Source organism: Solanum pennellii, chromosome 4 (genome assembly GCF_001406875.1).
Source record: "Solanum pennellii chromosome 4, SPENNV200".
Classification (NCBI taxonomy): domain Eukaryota; kingdom Viridiplantae; phylum Streptophyta; class Magnoliopsida; order Solanales; family Solanaceae; genus Solanum; species Solanum pennellii.
In genome coordinates, this window is record NC_028640.1 from 61,793,973 (window position 1) to 61,814,911 (window position 20,939).

Here is a 20,939-nt window from a genome sequence, read left to right on the forward strand (position 1 = left end):
TTTTTTTTCTAGTTTAAGATTTTCTCTATGATGATTCAATGATATTGGATTGTGTAGGGAATAATTACATTGTTTTTCAGGAAGTGGATAATATATTGGAACATTAATAATAGGAAGTAGATTAATATAATAGTTGATTAATTTTGGAACCAATGTATTAGATAGTAGTAATATATATAAGTTTTTATAGCATATTAAGAGTTTCTTATGCTTAATTCTTTCCTGTTTCCCTTCACTTCATTTGTGAATATCAAATGCGATGTTAATTGAAAATAACGATTTATGAAAGTTAAGTTTTTGTGAAGTTTTAGAATACCTCTTATATCTTTTAGGCATCTGACACACATCATTGGCAAGGCAAATTCAATTTTCATATCTTAATTATTAATTAATTCATAACATTTCATAAATCAAACATGTATCAAAATAAATAATATACTAATTAATTATGAAATAATTAGTATATTGAAAAGGATTATATTGTCCTTTGTTATACTATTGATTTATATATGTTTTTATTATTATTTAACAAAAATTATGTTGGGTTTAGCAAGTGTAAATGGGAAAAGAAAAGAGAGAACATGAAAAGTGAGGGAACTATTTGGAGGGAAAATGAAAAGTCATTTGCAAAGTGCAAATGAAAAGTCATTACTCCCATATCGGCAAAAGAAAGGAAAATTGTTGTCCTTATATAAGGAAACACTTCCATTACTTCTTAAAGAGCTAAGAAGAAGATGCCCCCTCGCGCCGTCGTCGCTCGCTCGCCTTCGGCTTCGACTTTGGCAAATGATTTGATTGATAAATTTTTTGACAAAATTTATTTAATCACTTTTTGTTAAATCAAATAAATCCTGTTAATATTATCTCTTATAAATTTGCGGGTAACGGTAACATTCCGAAAAGTTGTTACTCTTTCCGAAAAGTCGTTACTTTCCGAAAAGCCGTTATTTTCCTAACAGACACATTTTTCCGAAAAGTTATTTTTTCCAAAAGACACAACTTTCTGGATAAAGCGGGTCTGAACAGATTTCTCTGAACAGAAACGTTTTTTGCTGAAAATGGCTATAAAAGGAAGTCAATTTTCAATTTTTCAAACACTGAAATTTTCCTTCTCTGCATATATTTTTCTCTCAAAATAAATCAAAGTGTCGATTGACTGAGTCTGTATGACTTGTTGCTGTTCTGGAGTTTGCTGAAGTTAAAGAAATTTGAGGTACCGTTATTTCTTTAACAGGATTAATCCGTTTTATCTTGGGAGAAATTAATCCATAACCTCGGGTACAATGAAGGGATTAAATTTCTTAAGAACACACAGTAGTTTCTGTGGACTCGGATTACTTCTTGTATTCTATTTACTTTCTGTTTCATCTTATTCTGTTTCTGTCTTTTTTAGGCTAACCTTATAATACAGGTTGAATAACAATCTTAAGAAATTTATTAAGTTTCTGTATTTGAGGTTTCTGGAGATTAAAACCTTTATGGTTTTATACTCTGCTTGAATTTTTAAAATTCATTAGATTAACGATTAAAAGAACATAAAAACTTTATCGCTAAATCAAAAACAGTCTGTGTAAAGATTTGTTCTTTACTGTTAGTATTTCAAATACTTAAATTATCTGCCATTTGTGACAGAAAAAAGAAAAATGACTAATTCAAATCAAGCAAATGCTGGAACAGTAAGTGCTGCAACAGTAAGTGCTGCAACAACATCGGTTGCACATAATCGTTCAAATGCTGCCTTAGCGCCGGTTGAGAAACCTGCAAATTTTTCTGGAGTCGACTTTAAGAGATGGCAGCAGAAGATGTTCTTCTATCTCACTACGTTGAGTCTGCAGAAGTTCATTAATGAGAATGTTCCTGTTATGTCAGATGAAACTCCGCCTGATGAACGATTCTTGGTAACAGAAGCATGGACACACTCAGATTTTTTGTGTAAAAATTATATTCTGAGTGGCCTGCAAGATGATCTGTACAATGTGTACAACAATGTCAAAACCTCAAAAGAACTCTGGGATGCTTTAGAAAAGAAGTACAAAACAGAAGATGCCGGAATGAAGAAATTCATTGTGGCAAAATTTCTGGACTATAAGATGATACACAGTAAGACCGTCGTCACCCAAGTTCAAGAACTGCAGGTCATAATCCATGATCTCCTTGCTGAAGGATTGATTGTGAATGATGTCTTTCAAGTGGCTGCAATTATTGAAAAGTTACCTCCATTGTGCAAGGACTTCAAAAAATACTTGAAACATAAACGCAAGGAGATAACTATTGAAGATCTCATAGTAAGGTTGAGAATCGAAGAGGATAATAAGGCTGCAGAAAAGAGGTCACGTGGTAATTCAGCAATATCTGGAGTAAATTTTGTTGAAGAAGATCCCACAAAATTAAAGAAAAGAAAGAAAGCATCTGGTCCAAAAAGCAATCCTCCTAAGAAGAAATTCAATGGAAACTGCTTCAACTGTGGTAAACATGGTCATAGGGCTACTAATGTCGGGGTCCTAAAAAGGACAAGAAAAAGAAGGATCAAGCAAACTTGGCTGAATCCAAAGGAGAAATGGACGATCTCTATGCAATGCTTTCAGAATGTAACTTGGTTGGAAATCCAAGAGAATGGTGGATAGATTCTAGTTCCTCATGCCATGTTTGTGCCAACAAAGAATTATTTTCATCATATACTCCAGCACCTACAGATGAGAAGTTCTTTATGGCAAACTCCGTTGTTGCAAAGGTGGAAGGAACTGGCAAAGTCCTATTAAAGATGACATCAGGCAAGGTGGTGACTTTGAATAGGATCTCATATGTTCCAGAATTGAGAAAGAATTTAGTTTCAATTCCAGTTCTGACCAAGAATGGATTCAAATGTGTATTTTTTTCTGATAAAGTAGTATTAAGCAAGAATGATATGTATGTAGGAAAAGGCTACCTTAGTGATGGCCTTTTCAAACTCAATGTAATTGCAGTTGATACGAATAAAGATCTTACTTCTTCTTACTTGCTTGAGTCTAAATGTTTATGGCATGAACGTTTGGGACACGTTAATAATAAAACCTTACGAAAACTGATTAACTTAAATATTTTGCCAAAATTTGAGTGCAATAAATCAAAATGTCAAATTTGCGTTGAATCTAAGTATGCTAAGCATCCTTATAAATCTGTTGAAAGGAATTCAAATCCTTTAGAATTGATTCACACTGATATTGGTGACATGAAGTCAACACCATCACGTGGTGGGAAAAAGTATCTCATAACTTTTATTAATGATTGCACTAGATATTGTTATGTATATTTGCTAAATGGTAAGGATGAAGCAATAGATGCATTTAAGCAATATAAAACTGAAGTTGAAAATCAGTTAGATAAAAAGATCAAAATGATCAGAAGTGATAGAGGTGGAGAATATGAATCTCCATTTGCAGAAATATGTTTAGAAAATGGAATAATCCATCAAACTACTGCTCCCTACACTCCTCAGTCTAATGGAATTGCAGAAAGAAAAAACCGAACTTTAAAAGAAATGATGAATGCATTACTTATAAGTTCAGGTTTACCACAGAACTTGTGGGGGGAAGCTATCCTTACAGCAAATCAGATACTTAACAGAGTGCCTCACTCAAAGACAAATGTAATTCCATATGAGAAATGGAAAGGTAGAAAATCCAACTTGAAATATTTTCAAGTGTGGGGGTGTCTAGCCAAAGTCCAAGTTCCTATACCTAAGAGGGTAAAAATAGGGCCTAAGACTGTGGATTGTGTATTCATTGGATATGCCACAAACAGTAAGGCATGTCGATTTTTGGTTCATAAGTCCAAACATCCGGATATTCATGATAATACAGTAATGGAATCACATAGTGCTGAATTTTTTGAACATATCTATCCGTATAAAAATAGACTTAAGTCATCTAGTGGGGGGTCTAAACAACCCAGAGAAAAACCAAAAGAGAATAAACCCAATGAAGAAAGTCCAAGACGCAGTAAACGTTAAAGGACATCTACTTCATTGGGATCTGATTTTGTAACATTTCTTCTTGAAAGTGAGCCTCAAACATTCAAGGAAGCAATGTTGTCTAGCGACTCAACCTCTTGGAAGTAGGCTGTTAATAGTGAAATTGAATCAATCTTAAGCAATCATACTTGGGAGTTGGTTGATCTTCCTCCAGGGAACAAACCCTTGGGTTCAAAATGGATCTTTAAAAGGAAGATGAAAGATGATGGAACTATTGACAAATATAAAGCAAGACTTGTTGTCAAAGGTTTTAGACAAAAAGAAGGTCTTGATTATTTTGACACATACTCGCCAGTGACTAGGATTACATCAATTCGGATGTTAATTGCACTAGCTGCAGTATACGGTCTTGAAATTCATCAAATGGATGTGAAAACAGCCTTCTTAAATGGAGAGCTTGAAGAGGAAATTTACATAGAACAGCCTGAGGGTTTTGTAGTTCCTGGTAAAGAAAAGAAAGTGTGCAAACTTATTAAGTCACTTTATGGACTAAAACAAACACCAAAACAATGACATGCAAAGTTTAATCAAACCATGTTGTCAAATGGATTTAAGATCAATGAATGTCATAAATGTGTTTACATTAAAGATACTCCAAATCAGGAAGTCATTGTATGCCTATATGTAGATGACATGCTTATAATGAGCAAAGAAATTGCTAATATAAAAGCTACAAAGTGTATGCTCGCTAGTAAGTTTGATATGAAAGATTTAGGAGTTGCTGATGTGATATTAGAAATTAAAATTCTTAAAACTCCTAACGGTCTAGCATTGTCTCAAACTCATTATATTCAAAAGATACTTGAAAAATTCAAATTTTTTAATTCTAAAAGGGCAAAGACTCCAATTGATGTAAACCTTCATCTTGCAAAGAATAAAGGTGAAAGTCAGTCTCAATTGGACTATGCTAGCGTATTGGGAAGCTTAATGTATGTCATGAATTGTACACGACCAGACATAGCTTGCGCTATCAGTAAACTGAGTCGATACACAAGTAATCCTAATCATAATCATTGGTTGGCAATGAAGAGAGTTTTGGGATACTTAGATGACACTCAAAACTATGCTTTACATTACAACAAATATCCAGCCGTTCTTGAAGGATATAGTGATGCAAATTGGATTACTGGGTCAACTGAAACAAAATCCACAAGTGGATACGTTTTTACTATTGGTGGAGGAGCAATATCTTGGAAATCATCCAAACAAACATGTATAGCTCGCTCTACAATGGAGTCTGAATTCATTACTTTAGAAAGGCAGGTGAAGAAGCTGAATGGCTCCGGAATTTCTTTGAAGATATTCCATTTTGGCCCAAACCAATGGCCCTTATATGCATACACTGTGATAGTCAAGCTGCAATGGGAAGGGCTGGAAGCATTATGTATAACGGCAAGTCTTGTCACATAAGACGAAGACATAACTCTGTGAGACAACTACTCTCTAGTGGAATTATCACAATTGACTATGTGAAGTCAAAAGATAATGTGTCGGATCCACTTACAAAAGGCCTAACTAGAGAGGGAGTTGAGAAATCATCGACGAAAATGGGACTATGGCTGAGAACAAGTCATCGTGGAGGTAACTCTACCTAGAAGACTGGAGATCCCAAAATCTAGATTCAAGGAGATAAAACAAAGTCATTGATGACGGTTCAACATCGTCAAAAAATTATTATCTTATGGTCCATTCTCATGATGAGACAATGTTTAGTAACCAGGATAAAGACATAAGGATTTTTTAATGGTTTCTAAGTTTGATACAGAGAATATCAAATGGTGTATCTATGGAATAACACATTTAGAAATCACCTATGTAAGTGTGAAGTGTAAGCCGCTTCAAGGAGAATCTGATAAGGCCAGTTCTTTAAGCACTTACTATCCAAGATGTGTTCATGGCTGAAACGAACAAAACAATGAGAACTAAGAACAGTTCAAGGGTTGATTGTGTGACATATGCTGTCTAGGTATACACCAAAGCTCGACGGTTCAAAGATATCAAATCTACCGATTGACCAAGTATATCCGATATATGTTCACTACGGAAAGTTTAAAGGGAAACCTACTTATCCAGATGCGATTAACCTTTACCTACAAGACACATTTTTGGGTTTAGCAAGTGTGAATGGGAAAAGAAAAGAGAGAATATGAAAAGTGAGGGAACTATTTTGGAGGGAAAATGAAAAGTCATTTGTAAAGTGCAAATGAAAAGTCATTTCTCCCATATCGGCAAAAGAAAGGGAAATTGTTGTCCTTATATAAGTAAACACTTCCATTACTTCTTAAAGAGCTAATAAGAAGATGCCCCCTCGCGCCGTCGTCGCTCGCTCGCCTTTGGTTTCGGCTTCGGCTTCGGCTTTGGATTTGGATTTGGATTTGGCAAATGATTTGATTGATAAATTTTTTGGACAAAATTTATTTAATCAGTTTTTGTTAAATCAAATAAATCATGTTAATATTATCTCTTATAAATTTGCGGGTAACGGTAACATTCCGAAAAGTTGTTACTCTTTTCGAAAAGTCGTTACTTTCCGAAAAGTCGTTATTTTCCTAACAGACACATTTTTCTGAAAAGTTGTTATTTTTTCCAAAAGGCACAACTTTTTGGATAAAACGGGTCTGAACAGATTTCTCTGAACAGACACGTTTCTTGCTGAAAATGGCTATAAAAGGAAGTCAATTTTTGATTTTTCAAACACTGAAATTTTCCTTCTCTGCATATATTTTTCTCTCAAAATAAATCAAAGTGTCGATTGACTGAGTCTGTATGACTTATTGTTGTTTCGAAGTTCGCTGAAGTTAAAGAAATTTGAGGTACCACTATTTCTTTAACAGGATTAATCCGTTTTATCTTGGGAGAAATTAATCCATAACCTCGGGTACAATGAGGGGATTAAATTTCTTAAGGACACACAGTAGTTTCTGTAGACTCAGATTACTTCTTGTATTCTATTTACTTTCTGTTTCATCTTGTTCTGTTTCTGTCTTTTTTAGGCTAACCTTATAATACAGGTTGAATAACAAATTACTCTCCGTCTACATTTGTTGTTAATGTGATAAAAGTGACTCAAATCTTCTTACATGTTTTTTTCTTACAAATTTTAAATATGACTACAAGATTTATTTAAAATTCTTACGATCAAACATTGATTTTCAAAAGAATTTTATTCATAATTAATCGGGCTCTCAAATTAAGAAATAATCACACCTTAGCAAAAATAAAAACAATAATACAAACCCCCACCACAACGCGCCTAATTAAAAGTTTGGGCTTACAGTAAACGCCGAGCCCATAGTCCCGTCGACCGTTCGCCACCGTCCGTCCTCCGTCGACCTTCTGTCGGCGTAGTAGTTTCAGGTACCTTGCCGTAGTATTATTTTTTTTAATTCATATGTAATACAATTTTCAATTTTCCCTTTTTACTGGGTATATTAACTTCCTGAAACTATGTATACTTTTGGATGTATTTGATATAACAAATGAGCTAAACAGTGTGTGTTACTTTAAAGTTTTCATCTATAAAGATTGTTAATTGATTTGTTGATAGGTAATGCAAATATATGCTGATGTAGACTCATATCTTAAGTTTTGGATGGCTTTGTAGAGTTTTTATTGGCTAGTGTGTGGGTGATAAGACGGACATGGTTTTCCAATAGAGAGTTATGGATTAAACTCTTTGTAATTGTGAATAGTAACTTTTTTTTCAAACAATGGTTGAATAATCATGATTGTTTATTGAATATTAATTGTGATAGTATTAAATTGAATCGATTATCATCCCGTAGATTTGTTTAAATTCCAATGAGAAAAAATAGGTTTTTGTGACACTTATAACATTGCGTAAATCTTTTGTTTCAGTCAGATTATAGCGGTATTTGGAAATAGCAAACATCAAGTATGAATATGTGAAATGTTTTGAGGTGGAAGACGAAGTAATGTACCCAAATATCATTGTTGTTCAAATTGATGGTCACAAGTTTGGCTGGTAATGAGATGTTTAAATGTTTATGGTTTGCACGTGCCTTTATATTTTGGGTTCTTATCTTTCTGCAAATTAAGCCTAGTTTAGTAATTAAGGTAAATGTGTTGAGATCAAGAGATATCTAGTTAAAATTCTATTGAAGTATAGGTGTGTGTTCAGATTAAGTGCTAGTTCTTGTCAATTGGTGTTGGTATATCTTGTGAATATACACTTGCTGCTTGAGAAAAAATATTCCATTTTGGGTTTTGCGGTATTTGATTTTCTAATTTGCATTATATATTTTTAGTTTCTCAGAGAAGAATGGATTTGAGAAGCCGAATTATGATAAAGCCTTGAACTTGATGAATGCTTGTGCTATTAAGGTAATACAGAACTTCTCTAATGTTATATTTGTGTTTGGATTTAATGATGAGTACAGGTATGATGTGTTTCTTACTATTAGAAAATTATGCCCTTTTTCTTCCCCCTTGAAAAGCTTGATAATGTGGTACAACGATTTATGCAGTTTCGTTTTGAACAAGGAAACCACATTTTACCAGAGACGAGCAAGGTATGTAAGCTATTTCATATCTCAAGAATTTGTTGTCAGTGTTTATCAATAGTTATATTGACTCTTTAGGAAGAGTAATTTGAATGATGCACTTGTCTTGTTAGTATTCATATATCACTGGTACAGTACAAAATTATTGCTCTTACATTGGCTCATTATGAGTAGTGATAAAACTATACCTGTTTACTTTGCTTGTCTTATGCTTCTTGAACACTCTTTGAACGATTGTGGATTGCATGATTACTTGTATGTGATTCAACTAGAATCATCTTTTCTGTTAACTACAATATACAAATCTCTTTCTCAGCAGTTGGTTTGCTAGGTCATGTCTAATTTGTCTTTGAATTTGGATCATCATCTCAGCATTTTTTTGGTTTCCCGATAATACACCAACAATCTATCATTATTTTAAAGTTCATTGTTACATTGATCTGGTGTTGAGGAATTCTATATTATATAACTAGTCTCTAACAGTGAAGGTAATTCAATTATTCTCAGGGATGCTGCTGTCCCTTGGATAGTTTATCTGCCATATCTTAGATAGTTTATCGACTTTTTATCTCTTTCTCTTAACCGTCATTCTATACCAGTTAGAACTGTCGTTTGATTCCCTTTCTTAAGCATGTTCATGTTAAAGTGGGTTAGAGTCCCACATTCATTTGGGAATGGATCGATGGTTTGCTTATATGGGCTTTGACAATCATCCCCTTATGAGCTAGCTTTCGAGTTGATTTAGAACCAAGGTCCTTCTCTTTATCATGGTATCAGGGTTAGGTCCAATCCAATTCAGTGTTTTCGATGTTGCACCCCCCCCCTCATATTGTCCACTCTCCAAATGTCCAGTCCTTGACATGCGGAGGTGTTGAGTCCCACATCGGTGGGCATTAAGGAATTTGATCTCCGTATATGGTCTTGATCAATCCTTACCTCATGAGCTAGCTTTGGGGGTTGAGTTAGGCTATATATTTCTTGTTCTTTTATAATCATTTTTGAGATTTTGTTAATGTGAAGAAAAATCAGCTCAAAATCGTTATAGGTCCTTGTGGTAGCTAGCTTGAGGAAATGCACAGTAAACAGTATTAGGGAAATATAGAGATCGATCACAAACTGTTCTTAAGAAAGCACAAGGACAATGTTAAGGCGTGGTAAGTTTGGTTGTCCTCATATTTGTCTTCTCACTAAGATGACCACCATATACATGTTTTTGTCTTCAAGATACTTATGTGGAGTTGAGTAAAATGGATTATAAGATACAAAATATCCTTCTTGATTTAGTCAAAAAGGCAAAGAAAAGAGAGATGTAAAATAAACTTTGTTTCTTAATTTGAGATAAAGTTGCTCATGATTTTTCTAAGGTGACCAGAAATATCAACGTGCAGCAAAATACTATCCTTTATTGTGTCTTTCTTCTCATCAACATATGTAACCAAATGGAAAGAGTTCTTTTCTCAAAAGGAGTTAAGTGTGTCTCCATCATTTAATTCACGAGTTATCAGCTGTGCATCAATGGAGGTTCTTCAGGCATATCTTCTATGGAGGCAGACAGAATTTGAGTTCTCGTATTGAATATTTCCAATTAATAGTTCCTGGAGGAGTTGAGTTCTTAAAATCTAATGCTAAAGGATATTGGTTCTTCTTACAGGTCATATAAGCAATCAATACGATACTTGTTTGTGGAAGCTGGTGTTTTCTGGAAAGTCAGAAAAGGAGGCAAAAGTGATTCTGAATGTGCTGTAATCAACTCAAGTTTGAGAGTAAAAATTGAATTGTTTCCTCAGTAATATGGCATGTGTATTTACAGTTCTTTTTCTTCAATCATTATTCTTCTTCAATTTCAAATTTTAGTTAACACTAAGGGGTCGTTTGGTAGCTAGATAAAACAAGTTTTATCCATGTATTAGAGTTTGTATAACATATATGATGTTTGGTAGGTGGATAAGAATATATATAATTAATACACTGTTTGGTAGGTGGATAAGAAAAAAATTGCTCATTTATACAACTAATTCTTGGAGACGTGTGTTACATGTTTGTACCCTACTATCATATTAATTTGTACATGCCTAATCTCATGTTGATAATTATTTATTAGATAGTATTGATTTTATATAGAGCTTAAATTTCCATCCTTAAAAATTAAAAATAAAAATACTAAATGAAATTTCTTTTGGTTGAATATTGTTTTTTTTAGTACAAATACAATAATTGTTTTAATGAAATTACAGTCTCTATTTAATAACTAAATATATAAGTTTTGTTGAGTGAAAGTAAATTTTTGAATAAGTTTTATAGAGATTCAATCAATATGACCTTATGGTGGCTAGTATATAAATCATTGTGGATTGTCGATATGTATGGAGAATTTACTATTTAATATTTAATTCATTAGATGTTTTATAACATTATTACTTAAATGTTATATAAGATTATATATATTATTAAAAGTGGATAGTAGGGATAAAATGATAATTCAACTTTGAACTTTGCAACATCCTGATTTACTGCTATTTTTGTTGCCTTTGAAAATGATTCAATGCCTCGTCATCTAAACAAACAATTATAGGAGATAACAACACGAGTAAACTAATGAAAAAGATACGATGATATGATAATATATATCCCCTTATTTAGAAGAGGGAGTTGTGAAGGACTAACACAGCTTCAAAAGGTTGTTCTCAAAGTAATTTAAGTGGTACTATGTTAGGCCCACCTTATTAAACCAGTATTCTTTTAGGTTACCACGTGTTTTTGTTTCGGGGTCCCCACATGTCTTTGTTTTATTGTATATATATTTTACTTTACTTAACAAGAATAATTATGTAATTTTGCCATTAAATTGAGGTGATTCTTTTTAGGATGAACAAGGACACATGAGTAATTTTGCTATTACTCTGTATGTTTGCTGCTCTTTCATTGTTTACATCGATTTCTCCTCCACAATTACTTTGAGACTGCTTTGATCAACAATCTGGCATATTCATCTCCATTAATCTCTGCTTCTCCTCAAATTTCTCTTTGTTGTTGGTGCATTCATTAGCTACAGTAAGTTTTCTTTCTCCATTTTTTCCAATTTATCTTCCTATGTTGTCTAGGTAATACAGATTCTATCGACCAGTAAACTAGAGGGTTTATTTCAAAGAGAAAATGATTTGAGCAAAAATTGTAGAAAGCTGGACATAGTGGACAGAAATTGGTTGGCTTTAAGTCTCACTTTGGGCCAATTTTGAATAACATTAGTGTAAGGCATGGGTGCCTATAGATTTTAAGTTTGAAGAAAACATTTGTGTAAAGATTTGTGGTTAGGGATTTAGGGAGAAGAAGAAAATGAAGAAAGGGTAAGAGGTGTTTGCATAATAGTCGCGCAAACACAACGCTTCCATCAACTGAGCAGCATCTGCATGTCCTTCAGTTTTAGTTTTACGGATAATTTGTTTCTTATCTTGAAGTTACTTTACTTTTTCCAGGCTTTCCACAGTCAGGTTTGTCTACCTCAGATACCATACCAGGAAGTACAACCTTTATCAACAGACGTAAGTCGTCCTGTTTCATTCTTCTGTATGTTTGGTTGTATATATAATTTCTTCACATCATTATTTCCTAAATCCCCTTAACAGGAACATGAAAAGGGAAAAATGGAAATGTACGATTTTAAGATTTTTACAAATTTCAGTTGGAAAAAATTGTACTGCATTCTTTCCTACATCTTACTCTGCCCCGTTACATAAGAACTACCAACCCTTTTGAATATTTTCCCACCCATTAATACATAGCACTTCCTTCGTTTCAATTTGTTTGTCCTTTGTTTTTTGGCTATTGCGAAAAGAGTGCTTTTTCCCTTTTTCCCTGTTCAGCAAAATACTGGATCCTTTTGATATTGGTTGTGTACTTCAAGCTCTCGACGAATTATCCAACAATCCAGCCAAATATAGATAAAGACAGAGAACTAGCCATAATAATTTTATTACTTTAAAAGACAAATGAATGTATTCTACAAAGGAAAATGTCAAAAAACAAATGAATGGACTGATAGAATTTTGTAAGTTAGGTGTGTAGTTCTTCTGTTGGATTACCTCTTGGTAGAATGAAGTTGACTAGAAACCTTCCGATTAACCAGAATTGAACTTCTTCCGTTTTCATTCGCAACATTTCCTATGTTTCATATGACATCTGTTTGTTTAATGTCAAAAAACAACTGAATGGATTGATAGAATTTTGTGAGCTAAGTGTCTACTTCTTCCGTTTTCTTTCGCAACATTTTCTATGTTTCATATGACATCTTTTTGTTTAATGTCAAAAAACAACTGAATGGATTGATAGAATTTTGTGAGCTAAGTGTCTACTTCTTCCGTTTTCTTTCGCAACATATCCTATGTTTCCTATGACTTTTTTTTTGTTTAACAAGCTTGCAGTCTCTCAACCTTCATAAGGTAGGCTTACCTTCTTCTGTTAGCAGGAAAACACTTTGCTAATAATAAAGTCATTGTCAAGCTCATTTGAAATATGTTTATATATGTAGGAATTGGATCAACATACAATTATCTTAACATTTTGACTCCGCAAAATTAATGTGATCATTTAATCAAATTGTGCTTGTTTGTCTTATTTTCATTCTAATTTTTATCTTCCTGAATGCTACATTGATATTTCTCAAATGTATGCCATTTTTCCCCAATGGTTGTAAAACATTTATCTATGTATTTTTTCCAGATTACATTTAAGTTATAAATTAGTTTAACAAATCCTGAACTACTCGAAACAGGAATTGAAGAAAATATAGATAATGTGTCTACCTAATAAAGAACTTCTGACAGAAATTTTTGTCGTCATACGAGATATGCACAGATGTCACCGGAGAGAAAGCATTTATTTTTATCCGAGCTAAGAGAAAAAAGGGCTGAGTCGAAAAAACAAAAACTCCTTCATCAATCAAATACTACTGGAGCTCTTACAATCAGCACTTCTTTGTTATCTCCTCAGGAAGGTTAGCTGACCATATTGTTATCTGCATTCCATTTATATATTTTTGCTCGTGATTGTTCTTTTTCCTGATTGGTGTTTACCTTTATTGTCTTTATTATGCATTTTGTAGTTGTTGAGGCTTGGGATTCCCACATTAATAGATAATGCTATTGTGTTTTATATCCAATTCAGTTATATATTCTTGCTCATGAAGGAGAGCATACACAGAGTGGATAACATTATCATAGAAAGAAAATGACTCTCACTACTCATGGAATTTCACACTGTAAGTGTTTGATAATATGCCTAAGACAACTAATATTAATTTTGTTATACTTTTGGGTGAATTTTCAGAATATTTTGATATATTCTGCAATCATTCCAAAGGTACGTTATCATGAATGGAAATCTATAAAGTTACATTCTTTCGCAAATATTATGCAATAGATCTTCTAAATGTACGCTAACAATTGTTCCAGATTACTACATGCATTATGTATTTTTCATGAATTAGGGGTTTGTTACCAACTAATTTGAGGCAGAGACTAAACTCTCTTCTCTTTAGGTTCGTGTAGTTAGGGAACTTGCCTCCTAAATTGCTTTCACTCAACTCGAATTTGAAAAATTCTTTTTCATCTTGATCATGACGTCTCTATCAGTGAGTAAATAATAATACTATGTTGCTCGAACTCTTTAAACGTTATTATTTTCTAATAAATATTGTTCTTTTCTTTTTACTCATGTTGATTAGTTATTTGATCACGTTTTCGCTTTTAATTTTTCTATTGATATTAATGGAGTTCCTTTTTAGTGTGTTCATATGAAATGGAAGATCTATCTCTTGGTAAGAAAGCCTTAAGTTAGGTCATAGTTAACAATATTATCATGAGATTATAAGTTCGTATAATGTTGACTCTCATTGCTTCATTCAATATGTTTGGACTCCCAAATTTTTCCTTGGGTAGTATGGTTCTTACTTGCTACACACCAATTAGGAACTTAACAGAGGATAAAATTAAGAAGTCATTATACGAATTGCTTATAAATATAATGTATATTGATGTTTTAGGCTTTTTTTGTTATTTATGAAGTATTTAATTGACTTGATATATATGAAAGAAAAAATGACTCTTTATTTATACACTTAGCGATTTACAAATATAGCTCACTGTAGCAAAGAGGATAAATAAATTTGTGCTCTCCTAAAAGATGGACTCAATTTTCTATTCATCAAAAATCGGTAGTAAAAGATGTCTCTTTGGATTTACATGACAAGATAAAAGAAACCACACATCTAGCTTCCTCTCTTTAAATGGACATTCTATATTACATTTACAATAGGCCTAAAAGCCACACTCCGGGTAATACTAGAGGGCTCACTGATTCTCTTTATTTACTTATAATTGTAATTATTTGGATGCACAAAAACAATATGAAACCAAAAGCTTTTTGTCGATCGATATATCATGTTTTGTCTTGATCGTATTCACTTACCTCCAACGTCTCCGACCTATTCCGCAACCTATAGTTTTTAGTAACTACTCAGTCCATGTTGTCGTTTTAGTTTAATTCCATCCCCCTTTTCTATCTCATGATATTGTTGTATCTTCCTTGATGATACAATTTCTTTCAGGATCATTATACTTTAATGTGGCTGGATAAATCTCTTTTGTTCGGTATGATTGCTCATCGTTTAAAAAGCTTCTGATTTAGATGAACACTGAATTGATAGTACCTAAGAGATTGTCCTGGTCTATTGACATTTGGAAGTGAAATCTCACAAAAAGCTAGAAGTTTTGTTACAGATGTGGATCTTGAAATTCTGTTACAACCAAATAATTCATCTATGCTTATTATTAGTTCCAATAGTTGGGAGATGATTCAAGGCGCTAATGAAGTTGAACGGTGGACTTAGGTAAATAGGCATTTTTTTTCCGGGATATCTTTTTTTTTTCATATAGTATTTTTCCCAAACAATTGATTAATCTTTATATGTTAAAGCCTTCTGCTTTGAGGTGATTTAATTTTCCCGTGGGATATGATATCATAACTTCCACGAGAATGTTTAGAAGCAATTTGAGTTGCCAAATTGTTTGGTGCTTTTATGAAATTAGCAGTGATATCGAGGACTGAAATTTCAGAGTAAGCTTTCAATATTGATTGTTTTGTTGTTAACTTTTCTGCTATCAATGTGTTGAAGAAAATCGTAGGCCTCATTTGAGACGGTTGGGATTGTCTGAAGCTGATGAAAGTCATCCATGTAAACCTCAGACTAGCTTTGAAAGCAATTGTCCGACAAAGGTTAGAACCGACAAACCAGAGGATTCCATGCCCACGTCACATAGTTCTGCTTTCTGGTGTTCTGATTTTTGCACATCCATAAATACTTGCAGAAAGAGAAAATTAATGGTCCAGAGGTAATGCAACGTTTTATGGACTTCCTGAGAAGTCACTAGATGAGCCAGTCAATGATGGACTAAGAGCATATCTCAAAGGTATTATTCAAACTTTTGTTGCATCTTATGCTTTTAATATGCAATTATCTCCTATTTCAATCTTCTACAAGGTTACTACGAGTTGAAGAGAATTGCATTTACCTAGATTATTAACTGTCAATCATAGTGTGAATAAGTTTTTGTTGTGACCCTATGTCTGCTGGAGTATATTTGTATGGATATCATTTATTTGTTGCAAGAAATGTATCCACTAGATTTCCAATATACCACATTCCGTGCATCAATAAAATAAATGATTTCTTTCTCCCTATTTGGGATATATATAGTATTCTTTTGGAACGTCCTTCAGCAGAATCCATATAATAAACTAATGGGAATATGATGAATCAGCAGAGGATTGATGAGATTGATCGAGTTAAGTTTTTATAGTTTTATCGTGTTAAGACTTAAATGAGATTATAAACCAAGAGTCAGTGGTAGCGTCTCTGTTAATATCCTAATAAGTACTCCACCTATTGAACACAGAAGAGCGATGTACGGCGAGTAAAGAAAAAAAAAAGAAAAAGGTCAAGGGCGACATTTAATTGTTATTAACATTGGTAGCCAAATACATAACCAAAAATAATCTTTAGCATCAATTAATTAACGGTAATAGCTTAATCACTACTAAACATGTATTTTAAGCGGCACTTGACACTTTTTGTAAATGTTCCTAAAGCTCTAGCAACATTAGATCCAATGATAAATGTCGATAAAAGCTTTGGCACTTCATGAATGTGTGTATTTATCTGTTATTGTTGTGGTGAATGTCTAATATGTGAGGATTATAATGACATAAAAGAACATTTTTTATTTTCTCACGTTGTCTAAAAGCAAAAAGCACCTCCACTTTACAACTTTCAAGACGAAAGAGAAATAAAAAATATGGCATAATACATAAAGATGTCATTTAACTTGGATTCGAATCACATTTATGTCCTTCAACTTTGGGTGTGCACAAGTAGACACTCAAACTTGTGTAAAGTTGAACAAATAGACACACATGTGCTACATGTCATTTTTCGTCCTACTCGAAGACTTCACTATTGGTTGTACGAAGTGCCATGTAATTTGTATTGTACAAGTGGGTTCCATTTCATTCAACTTGAGTTTCTTGGTTTTCCCTCCTCCTAACCACACACAACTAGAGTTGATAATCACATAAATGGATTGTCACTATTACTGTTATTTCCACTCTCTGGCTTTTAATTGTTTTTGGCTATATTCTCCTTTAGTAGCAGAAGAGGATTAAATGTTTTAAATATTATTTTCCTTTAGTTTTAGGAATATCTATCCTTTATATTTGTGTATAAGAGTGGCATTGTAACTCCCTCCATTTGCTTTTGATTTTTGAATTATTAGGAGACAAAGGGAATGGGGCTTCATGAACATGGCTTTATAAATTGGAGGTGGTTCAAATCGTTTATCTTTGTTGAAACAAGTGAATTATGTGTTTATGTTGAACATGATCATGCGGAATATCATTGCAGAGAATACATAAAGAGATTCAATTGCTAATTATGGAAGTTGGAGTCTTAAGAGTATTCTTGAGAATTACGAGGCATATGATAGCATTTAAATTGTTGAAAATGTTGAAAGGGATACGTTAGTTCATAGGCTTAGTTCATTAGTTGAAGAAATTGTTCACCTTCTAGACATAAGTTATTCACAATTATTTGTGTAAAACACTTGACGTTTGTTTGAGTCTCAAGTGTTCGACTTTGTGTGTTTTTTGGAATTTTACTTTTGGTTACAGTACAAGGTTTGTTAAATATGTAATTATATATTTTGGTGTTTAAAGTCTAGCAGGTTCATAAGAGACTTATTTCATCCTTAAAAGTTCTTGATCACTGAACTAGAAGTGATATTTATTTTTGAAGATTTGTTTACTTTCTCAACTTATAGTAAGGATACTTAGGATACCTCTAAGTTGTATATGTTGCTACTATTCAGTTAATAGAGAGACTTTTTATTACAAAATTTTTCTGAGTTGAATAATATTAATCAATCAAATTAGTCATGTTGGGCCCGTGCGATGCACGGGCTCTCCCTTCTAGTATATTACTATATAACAGTTGATTTGTTAGATATTTTATTATATTTTAATTTACATCAAAGGCAAAATCGTCATTTAACCCTAAAGGTAAGAAGTTCACACTTTTGGTGTAATACTAGAATTCATTAGAAATTGTATCTCCCATGAATTTAATAGTCTTTAATCACAATTATCCTACAAATTTGTATCAAAATCAGGATGATTGTGAAACATTATATTATAGGGCAAATTTCACATATAGCAAACACAAAATTCATATTTGTATACTATAGCAAAGTTTACATAATTGTGCTCCATAACAAACATACATATGTATAATTCGCTATACATATACAATTGAAGCGAATTATATAAAACGAATTGTATAAAACGAGAAAAAGAGAAATTATATAGAATTTGAATTTGAATTTGATTAAAACGAAAAAGAGAGAAAAGCAAAAGGGACTTGGGAAGGAAAATATTTGTATTGTATAATTATAAATATATAAGAGGATTATCAATCTGTATATGTTGATATTCATTCCAACTGTATAAGTATATATTTGAAATCTGTATATAAATAAGAAACTTATTTTGGCTTTAAGTTTTATAAGTATATTTTTTTTTGGTGATTCTCAATTGTATATGTATATCTTATTATATGTATTTCAATATAAATCTGTATATGTATATATAACTATATTATGTATATTCCATAATTTATATGCATGAAATTTGTATATAAATAAAACTTTGTAATAGCTATTAATAATATATATATATGTTCCTTGTATTAGATTTGTCAATTGTATATGCACATATGCAAATATGATATGTATATGTGAAATCTATATATGTGATTTTGTATTAGTGTAATATGCATATAATTAAAAATCTATATTAATGGAAATCATAACATAATTTATTTATTTTTTAAAAAAAAATTGATCTTAAAAGAAATTTATGAGAAATCAAAAGAAACTGGAAGGTAAAATAGGAAAGGATTTATATAAAAGTAATAAATCTTCCGTTTCTTAAAATATGTGGGCCCCAATCAATTTTTTTAAAAAAAATTATTCGAAAGAAATCAACATAAACTAGGAGAGAAAAGATAGGGAAAATATTTGTATAAAAATAAGTCTTCCATTTTTTAAAAGTAGCGGCCACAATCAAATGACAAAAATCAAGTCACTTGCTGCCAAATAAAAATAAATGAAAAAGTAGCTATATGTTGTAAATCCATTGTATATGTGGATGATCCATTAGAGTTATCCAACAATTAATTGGATTCATGTATTAGTGTTTCCAATGTGATAAGATATCAAGGTGATATGAACCTTGATGATAACTATGTAAAATTTCAAGGTGACCTTTGACTATGATATCTCAACACTATAAATAGAGATATCATTCACCATTGTATGACAGACTTGAATAAGAAAATTATCTCCTCTATCTTATACTTCTTGTCTTTTTCTTCTTATATTCTGAGCTTTCTTTACAACACGTTATCAGCACGAAATTTCTACTTGCAAAGGTATTATATAAATATTTTTATTTAATTCACATATTCTCTCATAATTTTCATTATGTCGAATTTATCCAAACTTGAGTTTGTGGCATTAGATATTTCTGGAAAGAATTATCTTTCAAGGGTACTCGATGCTGAGATTCACTTGGCTGCTAAAGGTCTTGATGCCACTATTACTCAGGGAAATGAAGCATCGAGTCAAGATAAGGCGAAGGCTATGATTTTTCCTTCGTCATCATCTTGATGAGGGCCTGAAGATCGAATATATGACGGTGAAAGATCCACTTGAATTGTGGACTGATTTAAAGGGGAGATATGACCACCTAAAGGCAACAGTGTTGCCAAGAGCTCGTTATGAGTGGATGCATTTACGGTTTCAAGATTTTAAGACCGTAATTGAATACAACTCTGCTGTATTCAGGATAACCTCCCAGTTGAAATTATGTGGGGAGACTATAAAAGATGAGGACATGTTGGAAAAGACACTTACTACTTTCCATGCCTCAAATGTGATATTGCAGCAGCAATATCGTGAAAAGGGTTTTCAGAAATATTCTGAACTAATCTCATGTCTTTTGGTGGCTGAGCAACATAATGCTCTTTTAATGAAAAATCATGAAGCTCGTCCCACTGGAGCTGCTCCATTACCGGAGGCAAATGTGGTGGAAGCACGTGATCAATCTGAAGTAAAAAGAGATGATCATCGGGGATATAATAATGCACGGGGACGTGGCAAAGATAAAAGACGATACACTAATCGTCAAGGTGGTGGTCATAATAAAAGGGAGAACAACATGAGTTCTCAAAATAACCCCTCAAAAAGTAATTGTCGTCGTTGTGGCATGAAAGGCCATTGGAAGAATGAATGTCGCACACATGAGCATTTTGTAAGGCTCTATCAAAATTCTTTTAAAAAGAAAGGAAATAAAAGTGGTGCTTCCTCTTCCAATGCTCGAGCTGAGTCACATATGACTCTTAAAGATGATGATAAGCCGGGAACATCTCAGAAATATGATAAGGATATTGAAGCAAATTTGGCTTTAAAGGATGATGTTTTTGATGGCCTTGGTGACATTACTCATATGGAAGTTGATGACTTCTTTGGAGATCGAAACTGATGTTTGATCTTTTAGCTGGGGAATGAAGTCTGTTAATATTTTACTTATGTATTTTTAATTATTATGTTATTCATGTTGAAGTATTTAAATTTTCGTTGTTAATTTTGTTTCTTCCTTCTTTTGATGTATTTTATTTTAATGAAAATTAATAGAAATCCCCAGTTGTCAGTTGGATTCAAGATGAGTAATGGAGATGTATGCCTTCTTGATAGTGCTACAACGCATACAATATTAAAAGAAAAGAAATACTTTTCTAATTT

General features: G+C 32.6%; 2 protein-coding genes and 1 long non-coding RNA gene across 7 annotated transcripts; all 3 read left to right on the forward strand.

Moving 5' to 3' along the window:
• Positions 1–7,944: 7,944 nt before the first annotated feature.
• LOC114076906 (tRNA(His) guanylyltransferase 1-like) lies at positions 7,945–10,322 on the forward strand. Its single transcript, XM_027916606.1, has 4 exons — positions 7,945–7,994; positions 8,278–8,409; positions 8,497–8,541; positions 10,184–10,322. Exons 1-4 carry the CDS (start codon positions 7,945–7,947, stop codon positions 10,320–10,322), a joined length of 366 nt encoding a protein of 121 aa, XP_027772407.1.
• A 1,127-nt stretch (positions 10,323–11,449) lies between these two features.
• LOC114076800 lies at positions 11,450–17,795 on the forward strand. Of its 5 annotated transcripts, none has more exons than XR_003577842.1 (8): positions 11,450–11,583; positions 12,006–12,071; positions 13,384–13,522; positions 13,693–13,786; positions 15,134–15,801; positions 15,894–15,995; positions 17,358–17,404; positions 17,486–17,795. It is a non-coding gene; the product is annotated as an uncharacterized LOC114076800 (long non-coding RNA). The 5 variants fall into 5 exon arrangements; XR_003577840.1 differs by having other exon boundaries at positions 15,134–15,415; positions 15,701–15,801; positions 17,358–17,795; XR_003577843.1 differs by having other exon boundaries at positions 15,134–15,415; positions 15,711–15,801; positions 17,358–17,795.
• A 2,032-nt stretch (positions 17,796–19,827) lies between these two features.
• LOC107016887 lies at positions 19,828–20,679 on the forward strand. Its single transcript, XM_015217210.1, has one exon. The coding sequence runs from the start codon at positions 19,828–19,830 to the stop codon at positions 20,677–20,679; it is 852 nt and encodes a 283-aa protein (XP_015072696.1).
• Positions 20,680–20,939: the final 260 nt, after the last annotated feature.